The sequence below is a fragment of the Suillus fuscotomentosus genome (genome assembly GCF_016647785.1).
Source record: "Suillus fuscotomentosus strain FC203 chromosome Unknown F5891scaffold_7, whole genome shotgun sequence".
NCBI lineage: Eukaryota > Fungi > Basidiomycota > Agaricomycetes > Boletales > Suillaceae > Suillus > Suillus fuscotomentosus.
Window position 1 is genome coordinate 1,203,960 of NW_024539519.1, and position 11,634 is coordinate 1,215,593.

At 47.6% G+C, this 11,634-nt stretch overlaps 4 protein-coding genes across 4 annotated transcripts; 2 read left to right on the forward strand and 2 right to left on the reverse strand.

Annotated features, from left to right (window-relative positions):
- Positions 1–681: 681 nt before the first annotated feature.
- On the forward strand, positions 682–3,658 carry F5891DRAFT_943641 (uncharacterized protein; the record flags this gene model as incomplete). Its single annotated transcript, XM_041374493.1, has 6 exons — positions 682–998; positions 1,053–1,131; positions 1,191–1,508; positions 1,561–2,396; positions 2,448–3,222; positions 3,269–3,658. 6 exons carry the CDS (start codon positions 682–684, stop codon positions 3,656–3,658), a joined length of 2,715 nt encoding a protein of 904 aa, XP_041231129.1.
- A 2,096-nt stretch (positions 3,659–5,754) lies between these two features.
- On the forward strand, positions 5,755–8,824 carry F5891DRAFT_1275329 (major facilitator superfamily domain-containing protein). Its single transcript, XM_041370199.1, has 21 exons — positions 5,755–5,819; positions 5,877–6,176; positions 6,242–6,267; positions 6,322–6,348; positions 6,407–6,415; positions 6,466–6,546; positions 6,594–6,658; positions 6,713–6,816; positions 6,872–6,993; positions 7,050–7,110; positions 7,169–7,390; positions 7,445–7,451; positions 7,503–7,534; positions 7,589–7,645; positions 7,697–7,713; positions 7,765–7,817; positions 7,868–7,954; positions 8,017–8,053; positions 8,107–8,223; positions 8,283–8,443; positions 8,497–8,824. The coding sequence occupies exons 2-21, from the start codon at positions 6,130–6,132 to the stop codon at positions 8,629–8,631; spliced, it is 1,467 nt and encodes a 488-aa protein (XP_041231130.1). The 5' UTR covers positions 5,755–5,819; positions 5,877–6,129; the 3' UTR covers positions 8,632–8,824.
- Positions 8,825–8,837: 13 nt separating this feature from the next.
- Positions 8,838–9,481, reverse strand: F5891DRAFT_1009794 (DSS1/SEM1 family-domain-containing protein). Its single transcript, XM_041360614.1, has 3 exons — positions 9,318–9,481; positions 9,124–9,259; positions 8,838–9,066 (listed from the first exon to the last, which is right to left on the reverse strand). The coding sequence occupies exons 1-3, from the start codon at positions 9,442–9,444 to the stop codon at positions 9,015–9,017; spliced, it is 315 nt and encodes a 104-aa protein (XP_041231131.1). The 5' UTR covers positions 9,445–9,481; the 3' UTR covers positions 8,838–9,014.
- A 232-nt stretch (positions 9,482–9,713) lies between these two features.
- Positions 9,714–10,966, reverse strand: F5891DRAFT_1183508 (chaperonin 10-like protein; the record flags this gene model as incomplete). The annotated part of the gene is made up of 5 exons (XM_041366290.1): positions 9,714–9,833; positions 9,881–10,275; positions 10,326–10,512; positions 10,565–10,650; positions 10,690–10,966. 5 exons carry the CDS (start codon positions 10,964–10,966, stop codon positions 9,714–9,716), a joined length of 1,065 nt encoding a protein of 354 aa, XP_041231132.1.
- Positions 10,967–11,634: the final 668 nt, after the last annotated feature.

The following is an 11,634-nucleotide window of genomic DNA, read 5'->3' on the forward strand; positions in this document are numbered from 1 at the left end:
AACCAGGCGCTGCGCCACAACTAGATCCGGGCACCAATGAGGCGAGTACCATAGGTAGATTGAAGATGCTTACATGTATGCCAGTCGAATGGCGGTAGGTCATGGAACTTCGAATATAGTCCGAGTCCGATTTTGGTCTCCTGCAAGTCCAATGGAACTTCGAATATAGTCCGAGTCCAATTTTGGTCTCCACAAGTCCAAGAAGAAGGACCTTCTGGAATGCGGTTTGTGTATGCCAGTCGAATGGCGGTAGGTCATGGAACTTCGAATATAGTCCGATTTCATGGAACTTCGAATATAGTCCGAGTCCAATTTTGGTCGCAGTTTGTGTCAAATGGCGGGAGGTCATGGAACTTCGAATATAGTCCGAGTCCAATTTTGGTCGCAGTTTGTGTCGAATGGCGGGAGGTCATGGAACTTCGAATATAATCTGATTGAAGGAGTCGACCTTCTGGAATGCGGTTTGAGCCTGGACAGGATAGTGTTAGCGTGTTTTTTCCATTTTTGTGGCGTCAAGATACTTAGGGCCGGTACAACACGACTTGACATGAGTTTCGTGTCAATCGCACCAGACAAGCCAGCATGCCCCACTGTGTATTCTGTGGGAAGGTAACAACTACACACGAGGGTCTCAAGAGACACATTGTAGGGCGTCTTGAATGTCGAACACAGTATGAATCAATGATCGAAGAAGTAGAGGCAGAGAACTTAGACGACGCACCAGATGTTGACTTCCCCCATCAAGATGCAGCTCCAGGCCATGTTCACCTGCGCCCGTCTCCAGATATGGACGATAACCCAGCGCTCAGCAAGACTCGTCATGTTACAGTCGAGGAAGTCGAAGATGAAGATGGGATGTCGTTCACCAATAACGGCCGATATTTTGAACCTCGGACGGATGCTGGCTGGGCACTGCATGAGGGGGAGACGAGTTTTGCAAAATATAGAACATACCAAGAGGAAGAGGGTGAGGATCCATGGTCGCCTTTTGAGGACAAGTAAGTGCTCGAATGCGCTGGCAAAGCATCTACTAAATAGATATCACTCACCAGGGAAGAGTGGGATCTGGCCCACTGGCTCGTCAAGAACCTTGGTCAGACGCGGACCAAAGAATTCCTGAAACTGCCCATAGTAAGTTTGAAAGCGTTGATCAAAATTTGAACCTACAATATTGATACCCTAGTAACCAGACACAAAACCGCAGCAAACTTTCATTTCATAACAACCGCTCATTCTTGCAGCGCATGGATAAACTTCCACGTGGGCCAGGATGGACTTGTATAAAGGTGACTGTGCGTGGAAACTGCGAGGATGATAAAGGCGAAATGTTGCAAGAAGACGTTGAATTGTGGAGCTGGGACCCTGTAGAATGCGTGAAAGAGCTCATTGGCAATCCGGCCTTCAAAGAACATATGGCGTACTCACCTGCCAAAGCATATGCAGACCGTGCGGGGCAACATAGAGTCATCAACGAGATGTGGACAGCAGACTGGTGGGGCGAGAAACAGGTAAGACTATTTGAGAGGGAGTGACAAAGCAACAGACTGACCTCGCACACAGAATGCCTTGCCAGAGGGTGCAATGATAGCACCAATCATTCTATCTTCAGACAAAATGTCATTGTCGCAGTTCCGAGGGGATAAGTCGGCATGGCCAGTGTACATGTCCATTGGAAACATCGCTAAAGCAAAAAGGCGCCAAGCATCAGCACGAGCAACCGTTCTCATTGGTTACTTACCAGCTAGCAAACTTGACTGTTTCACCCCCGATGCACGCTCCTTGGCTGGATACCGCCTCTTCCACCATTGCATGGCTCTACTGCTCCAACCTCTCATCGGTGCTGGAAACAACGGTGTCGAAATGGTGTGTGCGGACTCGTGGGTTCGTCGTATCTACCCAATTCTTGCAGCGTATGTCGCCGATTTCCCGGAACAGTGTTTGGTCAGTTGTTGCAAAGAGAACCGATGTCCGAAGTGCCTTGTAGCCACAAATGACCGAGGGGATGCACTTAACTCGGCAATGCGTGATCCAGAGTCAACAAAAGAAATCTTGCACAAGCGCAAGATTGGTCAGCATCCTCTGGAATTTGAGGCCAATGGTCTACGCGCCGTTTACAAGCCTTTCTGGGCTGATCTGCCTCACGCAGACATTTTTCTAGCTTTCACACCTGACCTTCTGCATCAACTTCACAAAGGTGTCTTCAAAGACCACCTTGTGAAGTGGTGCATCGATATTATCGGAGAGGATGAGATCGACGCATGTTTCAAGGCGATCCCGAATTATCCCGGCCTTCGACACTTCAAGAAAGGGATATCGAGTGTGAAGCAGTGGACAGGGTGCGAACATAAAGAGATGCAGAGAGTATTTGTTGGCTTATTGAGCGGGGCAGTACCTAGGTGAGTGTTTATTGAGTCATTAAGATGATGTTTTGATGTCATGCCTGGCAGTCGTGTTTTGGTGGTTGCACGATCTATTCTCGACTTCTCGTATCATGCCCAGCTGCACATTCAGACGACTGAGTCCCTCGAAGCCCTACAAACCGCCCTGACTGTATTTCACGCAAATAAAGACATCCTCAAGGAGCTCGCTGTTCGAGAGCATTTCAACATACCGAAATTACACCAGCTCTCTCATTATGTGCAGTCCATCACATTGTTAGGCGCAGCTGACGGCTTTAACACCGAACTTCCCGAGCGCTTGCACATTGATTTCGCAAAGGATTCATACCGTGCTAGCAATAAACGGGACTACGAGGAACAAATGGCTTTGTGGCTCCAACGCCAGGAAGCCGTGTTTATACGTAGCGCATACCTGGATTGGTTGTCACAACAGCCTCACTCAAACCCACATGACTTCGACGCAGATTCAGACACGGACTCGGAGTCGGAAACACCAAATCTTCCTGCCGCTGAACCACTTCAAGCAAGCCATGTCCTTGCAAAAGTCCCCGCGCATCCTCACCAATCCGTTCAAACCATCATAACAGCACACAGTGCTACCGAGTTCCTCCCTGCTCTCCAATCATTCTTACTCAAGAATCTCCCGCACAACACCATAGTCCCTGGTCTTCAAGACCGATTCGATCTTTATCGTCAAGTGGTGATTGTAATGCCGCCAGATTTACGAGTTAGCGATGTGCCAAAGCGAAGGCGCATCAGAGCAACTCCAGAAAAGTTGCCATCAGGCCGGAAGCCTGGTACTCCAGCCCAGTTTGACATGGCAGTTGATAGCAGACAGGCCTCGCTCTTCGCATTTGCATACTCTTGAGGGTATTTTTTTGCTGAGTTTCTCAGCGGTCAATTTTGTTAACAGTCTGGCTGCAGGTGTACGAGTAGCACAAGTTCGCGCTATTTTCACTCTACCTCACCAGTTCGGCGCATATTCCAGAGCCCTCGCTTATGTCGAGTGGTTCACACCTTTCAAACCACCCGACCCTTCCTCTCGAATGCGACAGGTCTCGCGCTCAACCCGCCAACTTCGCCGCAACGCTGCTGTAATCCACGTTGACGAAATTGTGCGGCCGTGCCATTTAATACCGAGGATGGGACAATCAGTAGATCTGAGGTTGAGAAGCGGAAATGCATACGAGGTGGCGAACGATTTTTATTTTAACGAGTTCATTGATGGCGAAATGTTTTGCGCATGTGTTATAAAGTAATGATATGCAACGACGTGTCACGTACGTACTACGGTTGCACCTGTAGCTGCTTGTAGCTGCAGTGATAGCTCTTGTAGCTACCTGTAGCACCCCCCAACCATATAGCCGCTTGTAGCTGGCTAAAGACTATATAGCGCTATATAGGTCACTGTAGCGTAAGGTGCGCCTACATAGTGCTACTGTGCCTACAAAGCGCTATATAGCTGTCGCTCGGGCTACGGCATTTTGGGTTTTTTCCTGATGTGGTACTGATTATCAGAAAATGGTCAGTTATAACTGGTTGAAGGTGATGTTCCACATTGCAATAGGTGAATTTTTCTGCGAAGTCTGCCAAACAGAAGATGTTGTCTTGTCTGGTGTGATTCTTGGTGTTGGAGGCTTCTAGTGTGGCTATTGTGGGGGGGAGGACTTGGACCATGTTGTATAGGGCGATGATATTTATCAGTTTGCCTGCGGCATCTAGATTCACTGCAGAAAATAGGTCTACAGCATGTACTGTAGGCTACAGCTACTCCAAGTCTTTCTCATCATAAGTCCTTATTTATTGAGGAGATATGGAGGGAGACTTGCCTGTAGTGAGTGAGTGTGTTGATTCTCCTTCAACCAAGAGCCACACTGATCCAAGTTGTTGCCCACCGTTCACGCTTCGTGGGTATGTTGATCCTCCTTTGACCAAGAGCCATGCTGATCCAAGTCAGTTTCCTGCCATTCGCACTTCATGAGTGTATCCTCCTTCAACCAAGAGCCACGCTGATCCAAGTCATTTCCTGCTGTTCGCACTTCATGAGTGTGTTGATCCTCCTTTGAGCAAGACCCACACTGATCCAAGTTGGTTCCCAACATTCAGCACTTTGTGAGTCTGTCAATCTCATTATTGTGTTGCTACTACTGACATACACTGTCCAGCTTCATCACATATTCACATGGGAACGAAGGAATCTCGCTGTACCTGAAATGGGTCCAGTCCAGTACAATGGTGTGGGGCCTCATGATCACCGATCCATGGGATAAAGGCCTGTGTCGACCGAATCTTAGATACGAAGTTTCCGTCCTAGCCCCAACCCTCTCCTCCCCACCCGTGGGCCATAAACTGCCCTTGTGGTGGGTCACTGGTTACATAGTCAGCTGGCCAGCCCTAGAGTGGTTGGTTGCAGTAGTGGCATGGACCACCCATTCCCACTGCATATATAGGCTCAGCAGTAGTATCCCTAAACGATAATGAGATGGACAAGCGGTAGGGGTAGGGGTAGCCCCCTGACAAGAACTTTCGCAGGTTCAAAACTGCATGCCTGCATCCGCTTTCCTAGCCATCCTCTTGCTCTGCTACCAGGTCCCTATCTTCAGAGACGGATGACTGCAGTGGATGCTAAGGTGGTGGTCAGACTCAATGGCGCTCAGCTGGATGCTGATGCTCAGGCTTCGCTTCTGAGCATCTGGCTAGTTACCTACACCCATATCTAGTACAGGAATACATGGGTCATGGGCTACCCACTGCGGATTACATACCAAGTTGAACTACTTATTTTACTTGTTGTACTTATTTTTGCTTTGAATATTTGAACTAACTTTTTTGATCTTATGCTACTTTTCGGCACTTGTGTGTCATATGCTTACTTTTTTGACTTGTGAAAACAAACAGCCAAGTGAATAAAGGTGAATGTGTCAATAAGTTAAAAATAAGTTTTAATTTTTGAAAAAGGTCCTCCAAGAAATGTGTGAATTTACTGATGAACGATGCACGAGATGTAGGGAGTATACGAACTAGTGGAAACCAATAGTAATGATTGGTTACAACTACAAGTCTTGATTTACGTTCCTATGTTTCCTATCAAAACCCTAATCACATCATTGCGGCTGAGGGAGAGTTGCCATTTCTTCGGAGTGACACTGACACACTGTACATACTACATGCAATATCGACGCTAACATTCCCGCCAGTTTCCTCTCCGTCCATCAACGTTCATCAACCTCCGCTCGTCGACATACAGCGAGCGGGGGGTCGTCGCACAGCCGCCGTGTCACGGGACATCCCGTCCCAAGCTTTGGCCAAGTATTATATCAGACAGGAAAGGAAATGCTGCTCACATGGCCTGCAAGCTGATTGGAGTTTGCCACACACGCACACAGGAACATCGTGATACACAATCACGTTCTAACCCCAGTAAGCATCCTGATATGTATTGCATTCAATGCCTGTAACGGACACCTCGGACGGCAGAGCACAAACTTACCTAGGCTGTGACTTGCACGAAGTAGAATGCGTCAACGAGCACACGTTTGCCGATATGCCACCAATCAACATTGAGCGAAAATGGCAGAGAAAATGCTCTAAGTTGGTGACTGTATGCGTCTCCAGGGCCCGGATCACCTATAAGACTCAGCCGCGATTCTATTTTAAGAGGTGGAGTTGATACAAAAGATTCCTTGCCTGCTCTTTGTCGACGTCCTCTATCACTGCCTCCCTCAACGCCATGGCTGAGAAGAAAGTCGCCCTGAGTAGTATTTCTCTCATCTTTGCGTACGTTATCTTGTGTTTGTTTCTCATCTTCAAATTGATCACGATGCTTGGATCCTTTCTCACAGCTGTGGAACGGCTCTGTTTTCTGATGGCAAGCAGTTACAACATCTGTCTCCTTTAACGTGAATTTCATAATCGTTCGCAGGTTATGCCAACAATGTCATTGGTGCTGGTGGGTAATTATTCAACTTAGTGAGCCCTCTTTGACCTCAAATTCAACTGTCTTGCAGTCAACACTCGTAAGCGATTTTTGCCATCAAATTTACGAAAGGTTTAATGTGAATTACAGTTCTGGAACGCATATACGGCACTGGTTCCGGCGGCATCACTACAAACTACAGCACCACACTCTCTAGTGTCGCCTTCGCAGGTGCGTAACTGAGTCTCCTTCATTGATCTGCAATTAAATCGTATCAGGCACCGTGGTGGGTATGCTCACCTTTGGCTATCTCTCCGACAAAGCTGGGCGCAAATTTGGTATGGTAAGTAGATGTCAACCTCAATCGAGCAACCCGCAAGTCATGCTTTTGAAACAGATGTCCGCAACTGGGATCGTTGCAATATTTTCTGGTCTCTCAGCTGCTTCGTCTGGTGCTAATCACAGCCTCGATGGCATGCTTGCTATGCTTATTGCATGCCGGTAAGTACATGTGCCGGTGCGAGATCATCTCTGCCACTCATTATTTCTAACACAGCTTCCTTCTTGGAATTGGCGTCGGCGCTGAATACCCTTGCGGCTCCGTGGCTGCATCTGAACAGTCGGAGGAAGAGGGCATTGCTAAGAACTCGCAACACCGATGGCTGGTGCTCGCAACGAGTGAGCCGATGTGGTGAAATACCTTTATCACCAGTATTCTAAAACACGCTGCTCAGACACTATGATCGATGTCGGTTTCGTTATTGGAGCATTCGTACCATTAGTACTTTACTGGATGTCTGTGCCGCCATTCACTTCCACATCTTGTAATCTATATCTAACAGTTGCTTTCCAGATTCGGGGACAACCACCTTCGTGCCGTCTGGCGCCTCTCGCTTGGGCTTGGTGTAGTTCCTGCTGTTGCTGTCTTCTTTTGGCGGCTGCGCATGGAGGAACCTAATCGCTACAAGCGCGATTCAATGAAACACGTCCGTATCCCATACAGACTAATCATTAAAAGATACTGGCGTGGCCTGTTTGGCATCTCGCTAGTATGGTTCATCTATGACTTCATCACGTATGTCTGCAACCACTTCCATGCATTCTTGACTAGTTACTCACATACCTCCAGATACCCAGTATGCTGTCAGACGCTTACGGAATAAATTATCACTGATTTTTTTTTGTAGTTCGGACTTTATTCATCCACAGTCACCAATGCGTATGCATCTGCTTTTGTTTTCTTGATATGAGTAGAACTTAACTGTTTTGGCAGCGTTACCGGCGGCAATTCATCCCTCACCGTTGTCTTTGGTTGGTCTGTTGTGATCAAGTAAGCCTTCACCCGTTCATGATTCATGCTCCTATTTACATGATTTCGCAGTCTGTTCTACATCCCAGGTTAGTCTATTGGACGATGACGAACTTCCAGAGCTCACTCACATTCTGCAGGCACCGTTGTGGGCGCCTTCTTCGTTGATCTTTTGGGTCCGAAGGTCACTATAGTGAATATTATTAAGCAGATGCGGTGTGCCTTTTCTGAATCTCATGTTAGATCACTGGCCTTCTCGCGCAAGCGGTCATTGGATTTATCATGAGTGGCCTTTATACTCAACTGTCACAACACATTGGCGCTTTTGCTGTAGGTATCTTTCTCACATAGAAAATTGCCAGACAATTGCCAGATGCTAAGTGGTTCATCAGGTGGTGTACGGCATCTTCCTGAGCTTTGGCGAGTTTGGTGCGTGGGGTTGCGCAATCACTCTTCGTCTTCTGAACTCTTTTTTTGCCTAGGTCCCGGAAACTGCCTTGGTGTATTGGGTGCAAAGTCCGGACCTACTGCTGTGCGTGGCCAGTATTACGGTTTTGCAGCTGCTGTTGGAAAAATCGGCGCATTTATTGGAACTTGGGGTAGGTGCTATACAGTTGCCGTACGACGGGTGAACTGAGTGTTTTGTTTGTCCGTCCAGTGTTCCCTATCATAGTCACGGATTTTGGTGGCTCAAGTTCACCTAAAGGGAACACTGGCCCCTTCTGGGTCGGCAGCGGTCTTGCCATCCTAAGCGCAATCGTCGTTTACTTTTTTGTGACACCCTTGGACCACGATGGTATGAAGAAAGAGGATGCGAAGGTGCGCAATTGTCTCTCCCGTTGCCCGCAATGTTTACATACCTCGCAACGTAGTTCCGGGAATACCTCGAAGCTAACGGTTTCGATGTCTCACTTATGGGTCTTCCCGAAATTGAAACCGTGTCATATGCGGAAGGCCAAGAGATAAGTTCAGCGATCAAGGACACGGACTCAGAGACCAAAGTTTAGTTGCGCTGCAAGCAGACGATCCTGATTATAATTCACGTTTATGTTTGTGTACCACGATATTTTCTTACTCAGTTGTACAAATACCTGCTTAATCACTTAAGATGCAGTCTTCGGAGATCTACACTGATGACATGTACCTATTTCGTGAGGAAAACCATTCTTCTGAAGGTGGCTTACCTTGCATGGCCCTTGCTCTCCTTGTCTCGTTTGATTAATGTGGATATGATTGTTCAACGAATATATGACTAATCGCAGCCAGAGTTCCGGTGAGAGACCTAGTACACACTGAAAATTTAATAGTGCAGATGATGAAATTTCTGAAGTATTGTATATTCGACAGTAACTGGACGAATCACTTGGCAAAACCCACTGATACGATGTCATTATTGCTGCATCGGGTCACCAGTCGCTTTCCCTGCCTTAGCGAGTTCATTCCTAGCCAATGGGTGAGTTGGGAAAATGTACCATCAAGACGAGAGGAGAATTGCATACCGTAGCTGCACGCTGAACTCGTCCTCGATGTCGTCATCGTCCCAATTATCCTCCCAAAGTTTATCCCCCGCTGATTTTGCGACCCCGGGTGCAGCGCCCTTCAAGTGCGCCAAATCTGTGCTAGAATCATCCCAGTCTACCAGGCAACATCATCAGTAAACATTGATGACATAGGTGACAACTGAATTGATCACCTGCTACTTGGAACTCTTCGAACTCGTCGTCTTCTTCAAGGACCCCCAGGTGAGGTTGATTGTCATCCTCCTTAGTCTTCTCTGGTTGTTTGTCTGCGGGTTTTGATGAGGATGCGGATGAAGACATACTGGTAAGAGATAGACTCAGTGTTATTAAAGACGCGTTCACTTAGGCCGCGTCAGTGGCATGATCGTGAGAATGTGACTTCAGGACGTAGGGGCCAGAAATATTTGGGGCATGTATGTAGTATCACAAGCATTCTTTTACATCCGATTTCCTACCTAGCACTGTACATATATAAACTTGTAATTGCGACGCCTAGTGTACAATTTGATCGTGTGCCCCCTGATGCAAGAAAGAGTCCTTGGCGAACAAGCTGGCAGCAACTTGTGCATTTACTGTGTTTCCTGAGGGTGAGCAACCAACTTCGTTCCAGACACCTGTCCCAATCTCATTCTTTCCAACCCTCCAATAATACCTTCAAGCCCATTTGGGAGGACTTCATAATAGTTCGGCTACATCACGTATGAGACATAAATCCAAAAGTGGTCGCAGAACAAACCTGTATAGTACCGTCTGAAAGCCACTTTTCGACCCTAGCCCAGCAGTTGCGGCACAGCTCCTCATTTTGGGGAGTGTGTGGATTTCCGAAAGTCTGGATGGTTTTACGCCCCTTGCCTTCATGTTCCTCGACTGATGCAGGAAGGGTTAATACGAGGGTGCCATTGTTTGCAAGTAATTCCCATCCAACAGACTGTGTTTCTGGCAACGAGATGGCGTCATAAACAACTCTGATAGGACCTCCAGTGACTTGTCTGATGGCCGCCAGCAATTGTTTTCCGGAAAGGTTGCGATCAAAAAAATGGGTTGCGCCGTAGTCCCTGACAAGCTCTTCATTTCTCGGAGAGGCGGTAGCGATGATAGGATAAAATTGCGATAGACGAGCGAGTTGAATAGCTGCAATACTGTCATGATGCGGCCGAATAGGCGAATCTTACTACGCTTACCGTATGAACCCACAGAGGAAGAACCGCCAAGGATGACAATCGGTTTCTTCGATTCGTGACCGGCAGCGCTTTTCGTCCAAGGAGGGGCTATCCCGGCTCCATAATGTTTCCCATACAAGCCTACTAGCGCAGTATCCAATCCTAGAGGAACAGTAGCTGCGCTATCGAAGGATTCGTTTGAAGGAATCTGGGATGGGATGTAGTTGGCGATATGGTCAATAAGCCTTCTCATAACTAACCTTTGCGGTAAAGCTCGCAACGGTCAAGGTGTACTGCTGAAAGGCAGTGAAGTCGTTATTACGCTTGCCATGCGCCAATCTGTAAACTAGCGTTGAGCGTTGAGCCTATACAGACAGGTGCAAACCTAGTGAAGAACTGTCTAACACTCTATCGCCCTTGCGGAAATTCTGAACACCTTCCCCTAGTTCCTCTACGACACCAGCAATATCCATGCCAAGAATAGCAGGGTAATGGGTCACGACCGCCCCTGTGTCCTTGATCTTGTAGTCAATCGGGTTCAGAGCTGCAGATTGAACCTTAACCAGAAGCTGCCCAGCCCCGGGACTGGGGATCTCGCGAGAGCCAACTTCAAAGTCACCCCGCTTTTCGGGAAGAATAAGAGCTTTCTGTTGCGGAGACATGCCAAAGAGATGTGGAGGGTATACTAGAGCGGGTGGTGAAAGAAATGGATTAAAGTTTATGATGGCGGCGGTGTTAATAAGAAGCCTCATCTACTTCTTGTAGCACCAGCTGCTCTGCCCCTGCACAATAACGCCATATGCAATGTGCATGAGGTACGACACCTGAAATGGTAGGAGACTCGGTGGTGTAGGTGTACATGTGTTACTGGATGGGCAAAATAATGCGCACTATGATAAACTATACGAAAAACCAAACTGTAAGTTAACGGGATATCATGGATGATATCATATATCAGTATCAAGTGCTTCAAAACGAGATGGAGATGGAAGTAATCAACAAATAGTGTGAACAACAGGATCAGGCTGCGAGATGTGCGATGGACGTCCAACTATCTGTGCGATCCGTGGGTGTCTGCCACTGCGTCCCAGTTTGGGTGCGACTGTGTGCATTCCCAGCAGCCTTGTAGTGTAATTCAGTTATGAGTATATACCTTCAAAGAAGTGTAGTATCAGAGAGAGAAAGGACCCAAATCAACGTATGCCCACCTTGTACTCCTCAACTGTCTCTTTATATGCCAGAAGTCCAACGGGTCACGGCTGTCGGTCGTTGTCGTTCTGAACTTTCGTGGCAATGCAAAGGGCTCTGACATAGTTGCTGTCCAACAAAA

Excerpts from the sequence above, each read along its gene's own strand:
- F5891DRAFT_1275329 (XM_041370199.1), top strand. The coding sequence starts at position 6,130 with ATGGCTGAGAAGAAAGTCGCCCTGAGTAGTATTTCTCTCATCTTTGC. Across the intron at positions 6,817-6,871 it reads GCTATGCTTATTGCATGCCG|CTTCCTTCTTGGAATTGGCG; the intron begins GTAAGTACATGT and ends TTTCTAACACAG. Across the intron at positions 8,054-8,106 it reads CCTGAGCTTTGGCGAGTTTG|GTCCCGGAAACTGCCTTGGT; the intron begins GTGCGTGGGGTT and ends TTTTTTGCCTAG.
- F5891DRAFT_1009794 (XM_041360614.1), bottom strand. The coding sequence starts at position 9,444 with ATGTCTTCATCCGCATCCTCATCAAAACCCGCAGACAAACAACCAGAG. Across the intron at positions 9,260-9,317 it reads CGAAGAGTTCCAAGTAGCAG|ACTGGGATGATTCTAGCACA; the intron begins GTGATCAATTCA and ends GTTGCCTGGTAG. Across the intron at positions 9,067-9,123 it reads GAGTTCAGCGTGCAGCTACG|GAATGAACTCGCTAAGGCAG; the intron begins GTATGCAATTCT and ends CCCATTGGCTAG.